Source organism: Tupaia chinensis, unplaced genomic scaffold (genome assembly GCF_000334495.1).
Source record: "Tupaia chinensis unplaced genomic scaffold, TupChi_1.0 Scaffold000377_5, whole genome shotgun sequence".
In the NCBI taxonomy this organism is placed as follows: domain Eukaryota; kingdom Metazoa; phylum Chordata; class Mammalia; order Scandentia; family Tupaiidae; genus Tupaia; species Tupaia belangeri.
In genome coordinates, this window is record NW_006159879.1 from 766,217 (window position 1) to 780,963 (window position 14,747).

Below are 14,747 nucleotides of genomic sequence, written 5' to 3' on the forward strand. Positions count from 1 at the left end.
GAAAGAGGAAGCACCCTTCTCCGTCCTGTTGGGATGTGGACACGCACAGGTGCCCGGTTCTAACTGGTCGGCCATGTGCCTCCTGTCATCACACCTCAATGTCTCATTTGTCGGCCATGTGCCTCCTGTCATCACACCTCAATGTCTCATTTGTCGGCCATGTGCCTCCTGTCATCACACCTCAATTTCTAACTGGTCGGCCATGTGCCTCCTGTCATCACACCTCAATGTCTCATTTGTCGGCCATGTGCCTCCTGTCATCACACCTCAATGTCTCATTTTGGCGTTAAAATCCCGTTTATCCGCACTCGGGGACACCGCCCTCCCGGTCCTCCAAGCCCGGCAGGTTTCATTGCGTCACGGCCTGGCGAGGGCCCTGATGGAGTCAATTGGGCTGGCTTGGTGCCGTGTATTTCTGAGTCTGCTCTGTTGCTGATTAACCCTGGCGGCTCCTGGTGACCCGGCTTTATCTTTCTTTCTTTTTGGAGAGATTTTTGCTTTAGAGCACATGCGCTCGCCAGAAAGGGAGACAGACAGAAAGTGAGAAATCACCCCCCAGGGGGGATGACCACGCCCGTAATCCCTTCTCCTCCATTCTCCTCTCGGGATCTTGGGCACACACACACATGTGCCTGGCGTGAGTTTAAGCCACCGGGTCTGGGACTTGAACTGCAGGAGACTACATTGGAGTGCAGCGACATAGCCGTTACGCTAACTGCTGGTCCCGCCCCAGCTTTATCGACTGCCCTGTGGAAGGACTTGGGGTGGGGCTCACATGGATGACCCTGGCAGGCGGGGAGCCAGGTCCCCCCCCAGCAGCCTTGGTAGCGGCTTCGTCCTGCAGCCTTGGACAGGGCCCAGACAGCCTGGCCCTGGGGTCTTGGCAATGGCAGCACGTCCTGCTCACTGCAGTCACTCGGCCTAGGCTTTGGCATGGGCTGGACACGGGTGAGGAACCCCCTCCACCACAGGGCAGGGGAAGGCCAAGTGGAGGAGGTGGGGATGCCAGCACCCTTGGCCCTGCCCGACGCGTGGCTCCATGCACTGCAGTGTGGCTTTGCTAAGAGGCCCTGGGCGAGGCTCGTGTGGCGCTGGCTGGCAGAGCGGCCCCGTCCTTCCCTGTGGAACTGCCGATCCTCGCCGGGTTCCTGCCTAGGACAGCGTGCGCACCCTGCGTGGGCCTCACCACTGTCACGTGTCCATCAGCTCGGCACTCCTGCTCCAGTTTTGGCAGAGTTCACATCGTTCTCTTTTTTTTGTTTAAGGGTTTTTTTAAGTGTTCTTTTTTTAAGGCCACGTGCGCTTTCTGGAGAGACAGAATGTGAAAAATCACCCCCGGGGAGACGACCCCTCTGTCCTCAGGGGTCACAGCATGCACACACGCTGTCCGCTGCTTTCTTCAAGCCTCGGGGCAGGACGAGACTGCAACGTTGGCGTGGACGGGCACCTCGTGCCACCTGCTGCGCTCCCCAGGTGCCGTGTCACCTAGTGCCTCAGACTAGCCCCATCTGGACAGGGCAGCTGGCAGGGAGCCTTCATTTTGGTGCTAAGGGAAAACTGCTGGGAGAGGTGGGCTTGAGGCGACCGGATCCCACACAGCGACTGGGGCCTGAGTGCTGAGCTGGCAGCGTGAGAAACGCGTGTGTGCCCGCAATCTTCGAGAACGAGGGAAGGGGCTGGGAGGAGGCCATCCCCCTGGGGTTGCTTTCTCTGTCTCTCTATCTCTGGGAGCACATGCGCTCTGGCAAGTAAAAAACAGCATGCTCTCCACTCAGCGACGTGTGGCAGCTGACGAAGCCGCTCCCGCGTTTCCGGTATTTTACCGTCAGAAATGGCATCGCTCTGGATGTGACCACACGCCGTTCCCGAAGTGCTGACAGGCGGCCCGAGTGTCCTGGCTAGGTGTCGACCTGCTGGTGCTGCCCGGTGCTGGCATGCCCAGCGGCCCGCTTGTGTGGTGAGTCCCGGTGCGCGCCCGAGTCTCCATACAGGCTGGATGTCGGTGCGCCCACTCTCATTCCTTCATGCAACAGAGGTCCCGGGGGGCCACCCTAGGCCTGAGGATGCTGGTGACCAGGCAGTGTTCCTGTGTCCAGAGCTGGACGGGGAATGGGACGGCAGGAGTCACAGGAGAGAGCAAAGCGAGGGCAGGGAGGAGGTGGCGTGTGGCGTGCAGAGGACTGTGTAGACCTGGACTTCCGGAGCCTGGAGGCGGAGAATGCGCACGTCGAGGTCTCAGGACCTGCGGAAGTGGCTGGCGGCCGGTACTCTGCTGCCACAAAACAGGCCTGGCAAGACCAGGCCTGCCGCCCACCCAGCCCATGCACGTGCAGCGTGGTGTCTGGTGTGAGCGCAGGAAAGCTGGTCTCTCCTCCCCGAGCCAGGCCCAAGGGAAAACCTCCAGGCTGAGGGCTGCGAGTGGCCTCCCGGCTGGCCCGTCTCTCTCCTCCCTGTCCGTGTGGGGATTCGCTGTCTCAGCGGCTGCGCTGAGCCGGCCCGCGTGGTCTTCACTGCCGAGCCAGGAGAAGCACCGCCCCGAGTTGGCGTGTGACAGGCACGTGCAAGCCTTCACAGTGAGCTGTGCTTTTAACAGTTTTCTTGTCAGAGGGTGCAAATGCTCGCCAGAGAGGGCGAGGGAGAACACCCCTACGAACCCACCCGGGGATGGCCACACCACAATCCCTTCTCCATTTTCCTGGGATTCGGGGCACACACGCCAGGTGAGATTTTCAAGCTGCTGGCCCCGGGACCTGTATTTGAGCGTGTTAGAAACCTAGCTCTGTGAGCGCCTTCCCCAGAGCGCTCCAGCTCCGGGGGACATCTCCAGGTACTCTAAGGTTTTAAGGGGAAGAACGACGTGGCCGTGAAGGTGAAGGCTCACCTACCCAAGCACAGCGCCATCCCGCCGGCTCCCAGGCACGGGCTCCTCGCCGCCACGGCAGGACATCCCCACGCGGAGCCCCGCCTGCCCAGGTGCCACGCCATGTCATGTGCCGCCCTGTCTCACCACCCCCCGGCGTGTGGTGCCTGCCCGGGTGCAGGCTGGGGGGGACAGCAGTAGGACAACGGCCATTCTGGCCTCTCCTTCCGGCTACACACCCTCGAGGACGCCTGTGCAGGCAGGGAGTATGTTTATTGAGCGTCCAGCTGTCACCTGAGGGATCGGGATCGGTTAAGGAGCAGGCCGGCCCTCAGGACGAATGGGGGCTCGCCTCCTTGGTCTCCCCCAGCCCGTGACACTTGCCCTCCCTCCCGCGGGGCCGAGCAGCAGGACCACGCCGGCCGGTTCAGCCTGTGGGGTGTCCCCCCCCGCTGCCCGCCCGGCGCCCGCTACGCCAGCTTGAGGCACTGCGTGTTGAAGCTGTCGCCCTCTTTGCCCGCCACGGCCTCGAGCAGCGCCTGCTTCTTCTGCGTGCTGCGCGAGGACTCCAGCTCGTACATGGTGGTCAGGTTGAAGAGCACGCTCTCGTGCAGGTAGTGCTGCGGGTCCCGCTGCACCATGGCCTCCAGCTGCCGCAGCGAGCCCTTGAGCTGCCCCAGGTAGAGCAGGCACACGGCCGCGTTGTTGTTGGCCTGGGGAGGGCACGCAGTCAGCCCGTGCCCGGCCCGCGGGGCCCACCCCCGATGCCGCTGCCCCGATGCTGGTGGCTGTAGGGGCTGTGGGCCGAGCCCAGACCTGTTTCTGGATGTGTCTCCAGCAGCCGTGGAAGCAGCAGGCCGCGGCCGTGCAGCCCCTGTGGCTCACCTGCAAGGTGTCTTACCACTGCGTTGGCGGGCTCCAGCCTCAAGATCTCCGTGAAGGACTTGTGCGCTTCTGCGAAGTTGTTCTGACCCAGGTGAAGGAAGGCTCTGTAACGGGGTGGCCGTGCTGTCAGCCCACAGGGCCGCCGTGATGGGGACCCGTGTGACCCGCCCCTCCCAGGGCTGATGCCACAGGGCTCGTGGCTGCGGGTGATGTGCACTGGACGACCGGCCTGGAGCACAGCTTCACGAAGCCGCTCTGGCTTGTACGGACTCAGCAAAATGGCTTCCGTGTGCTCCCGCGTCTACACTGGCAGCCATGCCCTTGGCCCTTTGCGATCAGCACAGGCTTGTTTCGTTTGTTAGGCCACACACGGCCGCACGCTCGGACATGGCGACAGGCAACGGCCAAACACTGGCAGGACTCAGCGCTGGGCGCAGCAACGGGCAGCGTGGCCGTTCTGAACGGCGAGAGGTCCCTCCAGATCAGCCTCCATGCCCAAAGAACATTTGTGACAACACAGCGTCCTCTGGGACTTTGACTTTTCCTGTAAGGTTTTTGCCATAGACATGTGTACTCACCAGAGAGAGAGAGACAGTGGGAAACCACCCCGGGGCAGGGCCATGCTGCATGCCTGCCCTCTACTCTCCTCCTGGGATTTTGGGCACAGCATGACTTTCAAGCCACTGGGTCCGGGAATCAAACCATGATCAGCCGTGTGGGAGTTCAGGGTCTTAACCACCACACCACCCGCTGGCCTAGGACCTCCGATTTCTGTGGTCTCAGTTGTGGAAGACCCCGTGTGAGGAGGCGTGTCCGGAACCAGGACATGTGGGGGAGCACCTGTTGGTGTGAAAACACTCACCTGTTCATCAAAACCATGATTTTGCCCTGCAGCCCATCCAGCTTCTGTGTCACTTTCTCAACATCTTGGAAATACTTCTCAGCGGTTTTGATGTCTCCGATCTGCTTGGACAAGATTACCGAGTCAGTTCAGGTGCCAAACCACGCCCCACGCCCCGCACCAGGCCGGAGTCTGAAGACATCCGTGGGAGGCAGAGAGGAATCAGCAGCCATGGAACGTCACTGCTTCTCGTAAAAATGCAGGAGACACTTAGACACCGGGAAGCCGACGTTCCCCATGTCAGAAACCCGGCCGTCGAGACAGGGCCCACTTAACAGCATTAGTTCAGGACCGCCTACCTTTAAAGGGGGTCTGGCACAACCTTATGGAAAATAAAACGAAGTGAGTCACTAATAAAGCAGCAGGTGCCCCTCAGCCCTTGATGGGGTTCCCGGCAGTGAAGCCCCTGGAGGCCAAGAACACTGGCCAACACCTCGTGACCCAGCGAGCCCGCCGCAACAGGCGACACCCAGGCCCGCACTCTTTGGCTGCTCAGGGATTACGGTCAGGCAGGCGCCACACTGTCGAAAACCCCAAGCTGAACGGCTGCGGGTTCGAGACTGCGGGACAGCATGGCAAGCCCTGCCAACCCCGTCGGTGAGTCACGGTTGATCCAATGGTAGTGTGGTCACATCTGAAAATTTTAAAGCCATGTATTTTGACCAAATGATACACAATTATACTGTAAAAAACAAAAACCAAACCCCCGCTCCTATCACACCTGTCAGGAAGCCCATCTGCTCCCTTGTTATGTAAAGCCGGGCCCCTTGGGAGTGGCAACAGAGAGGGGAGGGGCAGCCACAGCCCAGCTCAGCTCAGCTCAGCCTCTCCCTTATGTGTCACACCCAGAGCACCACGGCTTGTCAGATTGGTTCAAATGGCAGCCGTGAGCGTGGGCTGGTACCGAGGCAGTTGAGCCCCACGTGGTCGACGGTGCGGTCTGTTTCAGAACCCGCATCCTGAGAAACAGGCCACGTGTAAGTGCGTGCCCCAGTCCTGAGGGCGAGTGGGGGAGGAGAGACGGGTGAGCACACCATACGGGGGAGGGCGCCCCTCATCCGATGATTCGGCTGTCAGTAGTGGAACGACCCACCCCTCTCACTTGCAAAGGGTGGACAGAAAGCTACTGTATTTCTCTAGGACATTTATAAAGCGTACTCTTCACTCGGAGAAGAAACTGACCACACATAAATGTCCACCACAGCTTGGTTTGTTAAAGGAAGACTCTCAGAAGCAGAAGAAATCAGTGAGTTAAAGCTCACAGAGGGAAGTACACGGAAAAACAAAAACCTCTTGTGGAAAAACTTTACACCCAGTGGGTGGTGCGAATGACTGTCCTGTGTCCCCAGGGGTCCAGGGACAGCAACACCCTGCTGCTCTGTCCCCAGTTCACTGTAATCACCGTCCCCACTGGTGCAGGGGACTTGGGGACCAAGCTGCAGCCTGACCTTACCTTTAAAGGCAAGGTCAGCAGGTGGCATGCTGGTTAAGGTGCTAAACACTCCCACATGGCCGACCACGGTTCGAGTCCTGAACCTGGTGGCTTGCTTTCTCACTTTTGCTCTGGCTCTCTCTGGTCAAATAAAAAATTAATGAGTGAGTAAAATTAAATTTTTTTTTTTTTTTAAAAAGAAAGGCTACAGTCATTAAAACAGTCCTACATGTGCTCAGCTCCGAGCTCTCCTAAGGGTGCCTGGGCAGGGGCTGCCTTGGAAGCGGGGTGGGCCCTGGGGGCAGAGGCAGGGCGCTGGCAGCCGGATTGGCGCGGGCGTGCAGCTCGGGACTCCTCTCCAGCTCACTGCAGCACCACCCCGCGCACAAGGGCCACGTCTGGTGAGGAGAACGACCCCGTGGCTCTCCTGCCGTCTCTGGCCTGGGAATCTCATGTCTTCTGCCAGCGCCCAGAAGATGGCAGCTTCCACCTGGGGCTGGGGCTGTGGGGAGGCCGGCTCCTGTGCCTGGCCTGCCCCGAAGCCGGGGGGGGGGCAGGGGGGGGGGCAAGCCAAAGTGAGACCCTGCCTAAAATGCCGCAGGCATGCATATGTGTGCACACACCCGCGTGCACACATGCACACACCCAGAATGGGGCTAACTTCGCAGCTTGTGAGTGGACAGAACCTCAGACCCTTCCCAGTCGCTGACACTACTCTGCCACAGGGAGTACCACATCAGAAGGAAGAAAACGTCACACCAAACATGCGAACACACGCGATCGCAGCACCTGCCAGGCCGCGTTCCTGCCACACAGCCTGATGCCACGTGGGCCCCTGCACCCACACTGACCCGGAGGGGACCCAGGCCGTGTGCTCTGGGACGCAGCCCCGAGTGCACACAGAGCTTCCTGTAATGCATCCACTTTATGGAAACCCTGCTTCACATGACGAGGTTTAACGTGGCCTTCAGACCGCCGCCACCACTGGTCAGACGCACCAAGTCCCCAGTGCACGCTGCACCGTGCTCCTTCGACTCCACAACAGCCTGAGGTGCAGCTGCTCTCACTTTGCTTTCCAGAAGCAGAAATGAGGCTCGGGAAGGTCAACCTCCTCAGGTCACGCTAACGCACGCCAGTGTGACTCAGGATGCCTGTCCCCTCACACCGCGCAGACTCTGCACCGCGAGCGACCCAGGACGCGTGTCCCCTCACACCATGGACTCTGCACCGCGAGCGACCCAGGACGCGTGTCCCCTCACACCATGGACTCTGCACCGCGAGCGACCCAGGACGCCTGTCCCCTCACACCACGCAGACTCTGCACGAGGCTTCATGACGTGGACATGGACTTTGACTGAGGCAACTTTTGGTGGAAGACAGTAGAGAAACCTTAGGGGGTTCTGGCCACTGGCTGCTTCTCCTGGTGGTTAGAAAGTGCGCTCACACCTCCCCAACTCGGATTTAAAACCGCAGGTTCCTAAGACTCAGAGGCAGCTAAAGTTCAACGAAGTAAGAAAGCCATGGAAAGTATCAAGGAGCAGGCCAGCAGGCGGCGCGGTCGTTAAGGTGCTGGACTCCCGCACGGTGACCACGGCTCGTCCTGGACCTGGTGGCCTGAAAACCACGTGTGCTCACAACTCCAGGAGAGTGGGAAAGGGGTTGCAGTGTGCTCACCTCCCTGGGGGTAATTTCTCCCTCTTCCCCTCTCTCTGGTGAGCCCATGCACAACGCCCTCTGGCAAAACCCTCAAGAACCAAGGAAGTATCCTGGGGGTGGGGGTGGTGGTAGGGGAGGGGGACCAGCAGTTAGCGTAATGGCTATGTGGCTGGACTCCCATGTAGTCGACTGTGGATCGAATCCTAGATCCAGTGGCTTAAACTCACACCAAGCGTGTGTGCATGCGTGCCCAAGATCCAGAGAGAAGAATGGAGGAGAAGGGATTGCGGTGTGGCCATCCCCCCTGGAGGGTGATTTCTCGCTTTCTGTCTCTCTGGTCTTTCTGGTGAGTGCACACGCCCTATAGCAACAAACAAACAAACAAATAAACAAACAAAAAACCCCCCAAAAACAAAACTCTCCATAAAAAAAAATAGGCATCGTGGAACATCTAAAAAATACATACCCATAACCGCTAGCTATTTTTTTTTTTACAAACAGACCAACTAATCGAGAAAAAGCAAGCACAGGCAGCCTGGCAACACGCGAGGACGGACACACTGGCGGGAGCGTGCTGGGCTCACTGAGGACGCGGACTGCAATCTGGTGCTCCATGCACACGTGTGCAGGGGAACCCGGCGCAGGCCTGGGCCTAGAACAGGGGTGGGGCACACGAACGACCGAGTCGGAGGAACCCCGAGAGCAAGTGCTCAGCGTGGGCGCTGCTGGGTCACTTACTCAAACCCTCAAGGAACAGATAATTCCCACGTGTTAAAAATTTCAGCAGAGAAAGAGGGAAACTCTTCACTTATTTTCATGAAGACAGAAGGAAACAGATCCCATGTCATCTTTTGAGAAGTCACACGCACACACAAACCCGGCGAACTCCTTATTTTCGTCTTTTAGGTCTTTTCCACAGGGCACGTCTGCTCACTGGAGAGTCGGATCCCTTCTCGGGATTTTGGGCATGCACGCACACATGCAGCTGTGATTTTTAAGGCTCTGGGTCCACATGAGAATCCAGGCCTTAACCACCACTCTAAGTTCACTAAACTCTAAGTGCAGACTCGCAGGGATGGCTGTTCCTGGCAACGCAGGCTGGGGTTCTGCCGTGCGGGCAGCAGACCCGCCTTAATCTCGGGCAGCACGGTGGAGCTCAAGCTCGGCTCCACTGACCCTCCTGCCTCGCTGGGGTGGGCTGCGGTCAGCGGCTCGTAACAGCCCTAAGGGCACTGTGCAGGTAATCCCAGGCGTTTGCTCTCCCCGTTTAGTGCACTTTCTCAGCAGAAGCACAGTGGTTCGGGATTCGGGTGAGGCCTGTTCACCCATCTCTCTTGCACTGAGATCCTGCAGCCCCGGGTGTGGGGGGATCAGTGGACTCAGGCGCTCTGCCGAGTGCTGTTCTCTGCAGTGCTGAGGGACAAAACCTTCTGCAGTCTCTTCCACTCGAATTCTGGCTCCTTCAATGGCACCTTGGTCTCTATTCCCCACCCCTGTCCCTGGTCCTGGCCTTCCTGCCCTCAGGGACACCTCCTGGCACCAGCGTCAGGGTTCCCAGCAGCACGTGAGAAATGAACTGAACGTGGGACCCTCCCTTGTCACCAGGATTAAGCAAGGTGACTGCACGGGGCACCCCAGGGGACAGCGAGGAGTGGGGGCCCACGGCCATCTCAGTCTTCACTGGCCCACCTCCTCCTGAAGTCTGGGGGCTGTCGGCATAGCACGCGTGTTCCCTTCTGAGACTTTTAGATCTTTGATGGCGTACGTGTTCACTGCAGATGGAGAGAGGAAAGTGAGAAAGGAGAGATGGCCACCCACAATCCCTTCTCTCCCACTCTCCTACTGAGAGTTCAGGCGTGCACACCCCCAGCTCCTTTCAAGCCTCCAGGTACAGGACTTGAACCATGGTCAGCCATTGGGATCCAGTGCCTTGACCACATCACCTGCTGGCTCAAATGTTTACTTTGAGTTCACGTAATGTTTCAGAAGTACCTTAAAGCAAAATCTGAAGCACACAGTGAGGCACGGCGACAGTCCCAGCCGGGTGCTGTCACGTGGCCATGTGCCCGTCCCTCACGGGTGTCTCCACCCGCTCAATCCATTGCTGTGTTCTCACGCTCCTTCACGCCACTCTACCAGCTGTGCGTGTCCTGTCCCCGTGCGATGAGGGCTTCTCTCCACTCCTTGGCACGAAACGTCATTTCCCGTCTCGGAGCGTGGGCATCTCGGTCTCTCGCTTAGTCTCTGCAAACTCTGATGCTGGGGTGCAGTCAGGGGCCGGCCTGTGTGGGTGTGTCCTGCCACTCCACTGCCCTTTCAGAGGGGACGGAGGGAGGAGCGCTGGCCTTACCGCCCCACCCAGCATGCAGGGGCGGCTCGCTGTCACTGTGGCCGTGGCTCTGGCAGAGGGGGGCCCGGTGTGCTCCTCGCAGGACGGCTCACTGCCATGACCGCTCTCAGCCTAGAAGGCTCCTGGACACAGCGGGAGCCCGGGTGAGACAGGCAGGTGGCACCGCCCTCCGCCTGCGTACCACCCCAGGGACCTGGCCCCAAGGCGTGTGCCTCTGTAGGGTTGGACCCGTGGGTAGGGCGGATGTGGGCCTCCTGATGGGGCCAGCTGCTCTCAGCCTCAGCTGCGCTGTCCCTGGGAGCCTCAACGCCAGGTCTGTGAGGCTGCCCCAGAGTACTGTCATCCTTGCAGCGGCTCTGGAGAAACAGCGATGGGTTTGCCCTGTGCCCGGCGCTTGGCTGACCTTCCTCTGCTTTCCAGAACACCTGCACTCGCTTCTGTAACCCAGCAGCGCCGACACCTGCGCCAGTCCCAGGGCTCCAACAGCAGCAGGACCACAAATCCTTCTGCTGGGCCTGCAGACATGCTCCGAGCTGTGGCGGGGCCATGCCTCCCTTCCGTTGCCTCCGGCCGCAACCTCAGGGAAATACAGTGGGTCCCACGTGACGCCATCTCCCGTCCTGCCTCACTCCAGCTGCCGCGAGTCCTGCCGGGAGCTCGGCCCTGGGGCTGCCGCCCCTCTCTCACACATCCACCTTTCCTGGCTGAGTGTCCAAGGCAGTCCACAGGACGCTCCCACCGAAGCAGCGCTGTCGCCCTGCGGAGTCCCGCTCCTCGCCGCCGTGTGCGGCTCATCTGCCCACTGACTCTGCAGCGTCCCCTTGCTCTGGTCCTGCTCACCTCACCGCCCCAACAGTGCCATGCCCCACTCCCACGTCCATCTTGTGGGACCGAGACCCACCCTGAAAATGCAGCGAGCCACGGGAATGGCCAGGCCACGGCAGGTACCGGTTGAGGGCCTCGAACCTGGCATAGGTCAGTTACTTCGTGGGACCAAGTGCCCAGCCACGCACGACCAGGGCTTCCATGGCCAGTTCTGACCACGTGCACTTCGGCCCCTCCAGGTGGCTTTAGATGCAGGCAGAAAGCCACTTTCTAGTGAAGCAGCCTCCCCTAGGCCCCGCTGTGGTAGCCCTGCTAGCCTGTCAGCGGGGCGGTGTGCAGTGGCTTGGTTCTCTGCGGGTGCAGAGATGCACTGTCGCGGTGAGCTGAGTAAGGCCGGTGAAGTTCTGCGGGCGGCCGCGGGGCAGTGTCTGTGAAACTCGTGAGGCCTGGAACCACAGGCCCGGAGACGGCTCTCAGGGACAGCGTGTGTGTCAGAGGGCCTGGTCAGAGTCCACGGGAGCTAAGTGCAGTTACTGGAGACCTCAGCGGGCCAGGCTGGCCGGTTTCCTATCTTTCCTGTTTTTTTCTTCCTGCTTATTTTCCTTTTTAGGTGCTTTATTTTTATTTGCCAGTGGGTGTGTGTACTCCCCAGAGAGGCAGTGGGAGAGCGCCCCCAGTGGGTGTGTCCCGCTGCAAGCCTTTCCCCACTTCCCCATTCCATCAGGACTTTGGGCACGGAGCCCCCACGTGTTTATCAAGCCACTAGGGTCGCACCGCAGAAGGGCAGCACCCCACCAACCCCCAGCCTGCTCCCAGCCTGCCTGCTCAGCCTGGGTGAGGTCAAGTCAGAGACTCGCTGAAGAAACGCTTTCAGGTGCCAGGCAGGCCGAGCGAGAGTTGCCCAGGGCGCCCGCTTCAAAGGTGCAGGCTATGCGAGGGAAGGCTCGGTGCCGTCTCTGAGGCTGTCTCGGAGCACAGGCCATCGGGGGTACAGGATGCCACTCAGCTGTCAGGGTGACGGCGACACAGGTCAGGCCACCCCGGTGGAAAAGGCTACCCCCAGCACGCCCATGGGTGCACACGGGCACATGGTTCGTGCTCGCAGCTGCCCTGGTCACTGAGAGGTGAGCACCAAGCCTGTGTACGGCCTGGCCGACCAGCTTGTGACCCTGCGTCGGGTCACTCGGTGGTTGCCGTCCTGCAACTCTCCGTAGTGGGCCCAGTGCGTGCAGGACGCACTTAGAGGGGTCGCACAGAGGATGGGCCCATGACCCTCCGTGTGCTGGGAGGAGGTGTGTGTGGGCACAGGGGTGGGTGGAGGCATGTGTGGGCACAGGGGTGGGGAGGAGGTATGTGCGCACACAGGAGTGGACTGAGGTATGTGTGGGCACAGGGGTGGGGAGGAGGTGTGTGTGGGCACAGGGGTGGGGAGGAGGTGTGTGTGGGCACAGGGGTGGGGAGGAGGTGTGTGTGGGCACAGGAGTGGACTGAGGTGTGTGTGGGCACAGGGGTGGGGAGGAGGTGTGAGTGCGTACACAGTAGGACACAGACCCTGGGTTCCCAGGTAAGTGCACACCCGTGGCCTCCTGTGGCAGGATCCGAGGTTCCAGCAGGTCACTTAACTGCTTGAGAACGTCAGTTTGCTAGCCTGAGACAGGCCCGTGATGCCCATGAGCGGAGGCTGGCGCCCTGGAGCCCTCTGTGCTCCGTCCTCCTTGCCCTTCCCCAGCCCTGGCTGGGATGTCACATGGGGACCCTGGGTGGGCACGGAGTTTTCCTCACGTGCAGCTGCAGGGTGGGAAGGCCACCCAGGACGGGCAGGAGCGAGGGGCAGTCATCATGCCATGCCCTCCATCTCGAGGACTCCGGGACGGCACCCACGCGACACTGACATGCAGGCAGAGGCGTGCCGGCCTTCGCACTGCCGCGACCACTGCCTGGCCTGCGTGTCCATGACGTGTGCCTGTCCTGCACGTGGGGAGGCAGCACTCAGGACACTGTCGGCCCTTTCTGGCCGCAGGGCGGTCTCGAGCGTGATCCAGGCAGATGCACACCCAGCGACTGCCGCAGAGCCGCAGGCCTCGAACCTCAGGGGCTCGGCCTCGAAGAGGACCATAAACGGGAGCTGTGGCATTTTCTGTGCCATTTCTCAGATCTATAGCTAAGAGGATTTGATACCCCCAAGCGGCATGTCCCCGAGGCAGGCTCCTCGGAGGCCCGCCCCCCCCCCTCCGCCCGCGTGCCTGCCCCTGTGCGCACCCGCCCCGCGACCGCCCTCGCTCAGTACCTGCAGGAAGATCCGGCCGACAGCGCTCAGCAGCTGGGGCTCCTGCTCCGGGAAGCACTTGATGACCGACAGGTGGGCGTCCACAGCCAGCACATAGTCCTGTGGGAGGGCACCCTCTGGCGGACCGGCTCACGGGAGCTGCCGGGCACGCGGTCGCTGCAGGTCTGGGGTGAGGCCCCTGTGCGGGCCGAGGCCGCCTCCCACCGCCACCCCGCGTCAGGATGGGAGCCTGCTCCTCCTCCGCTCCCACCAGGAGTGTCCATCCGGTCGGCGCCTCCACTTTTCTCCCTCACAAACTAACTGGACCCGTGGACTCTGTCTCGTCATTCTGCAAACGCACGGGCCAAAGTTCTAGATATCTCCAAGATAAACGTTCATGCTGGGAATCGAGAGAAAATCGTAAAATGTGGGGACCGGACGCTCTGGCGGTTAAGGCGCTGGACTCCACGTGGGCCGACCATGGTCGGATCCGGACCTGGTGTCTGCTTCTCACTTTCCCTCTTTCTTTCTTTCTGTGTCTCTCTCTCTCCAGTCAAGTTAAAGTAAATGAATGAATAAAATTAAGTAATTCCTCTAAAAAAATCGTAAAATGTAAACAAAACTGCTCAGCGAAGCGAGAGGCCATGGCATGCCGGGAGCGAGCACCACGTGGACGGCCTGAGTGCCTCCCTGTGTCCGAGGGGTGCCCGAGGCCAGCGCGCTGCTCACAGGACTCGGGGAGTCTGCATTTGCTGTCTGTCCACATCCCAGCTCATCTGGACGGGGCCCGGAGCCCCTGCTGTGCTAACTGGACGGTGCGGACAGTCAGCCCTGCCTGGCAGGAGGGAAAGACTTCCTGCCACACGGTGAGTGGGCTGTGCTCAGGCCTGATGCGCGAAGGAGCCGGACAGCACCGTTCTCGTCCTGTCAGGCTGCCTGTCCCACCTTCTCGCTGTGACGTGCACGTGCGTGTGCTATGTGGCGTCTTGCACGGGGAAGCTGAGGCTGCGTGGGAATGGGTGCAACACCCCGGGGCAGCTCTGGGCCCAATGTTGAGGCAGGGCCCCATCCCACTGCTCCCTGCCAGCTTGGGCCCGGACAATGCAGACTCTCGGGAGGGCGGTGGCTGAGAGCACCCTGATGCTGGGAGTCACCTGAGCCCACCTAACACGGACCCTCCATTCCTGGCTTCAAGTGAATGATAGAAAGCTCCTGATGCCATGGCCCTGGGGTGTCATCCCAGCCCGTGCTCCGCTCACACTCATCGCGCTCCTGGTGGTGACGGCCACCCAGAGGGAGCCAGAGCGGTCAGTGCACGCGGTCCTAGCTAGCAGTGTGGTGGGCAGTGGGGCCTGCCGGAGGTCAGTATTTCTAAACATGATCTGATGTGACAAAGCCCAAGTTTAAAAGCAATAGTGATTTCTGGTGGGAAAAGTTGTTTCACTATATCTATAAAGTCCCGCATCCCCGGAGGATCTTTCTGAACAGACTCAGAGGCCTGGGCGCCGTGTGAGAACCCGAGGGCTGCCTAGGCAGCAGAGGAGAGTGGCTGCGGGCGCGCCCTCCACCATC

At 60.4% G+C, this 14,747-nt stretch overlaps 1 protein-coding gene, 1 long non-coding RNA gene and 1 other non-coding gene across 3 annotated transcripts in view; all 3 read right to left on the bottom strand.

The window, feature by feature from the left end:
• Window positions 1-3,114: 3,114 nt before the first annotated feature.
• Window positions 3,115-14,747, bottom strand: part of TRAPPC12 (trafficking protein particle complex subunit 12) — a 59,674-nt gene continuing 48,041 nt past the window's right edge. The window contains 4 exon segments of the mRNA XM_006153524.2: window positions 3,115-3,573; window positions 3,762-3,849; window positions 4,608-4,708; window positions 13,197-13,295. Of these exon segments, the coding sequence (XP_006153586.1) occupies window positions 3,331-3,573; window positions 3,762-3,849; window positions 4,608-4,708; window positions 13,197-13,295 (531 nt within the window). The 3' untranslated portion in view covers window positions 3,115-3,330.
• On the bottom strand, window positions 5,715-5,844 carry LOC114008738 (small Cajal body-specific RNA 24). The gene has a single exon (XR_003550250.1).
• LOC114008736 (uncharacterized) lies at window positions 8,370-13,179 on the bottom strand. The gene is made up of 2 exons (XR_003550248.1): window positions 9,871-13,179; window positions 8,370-9,506 (listed from the first exon to the last, which is right to left on the bottom strand). It is a non-coding gene; the product is annotated as an uncharacterized LOC114008736 (long non-coding RNA).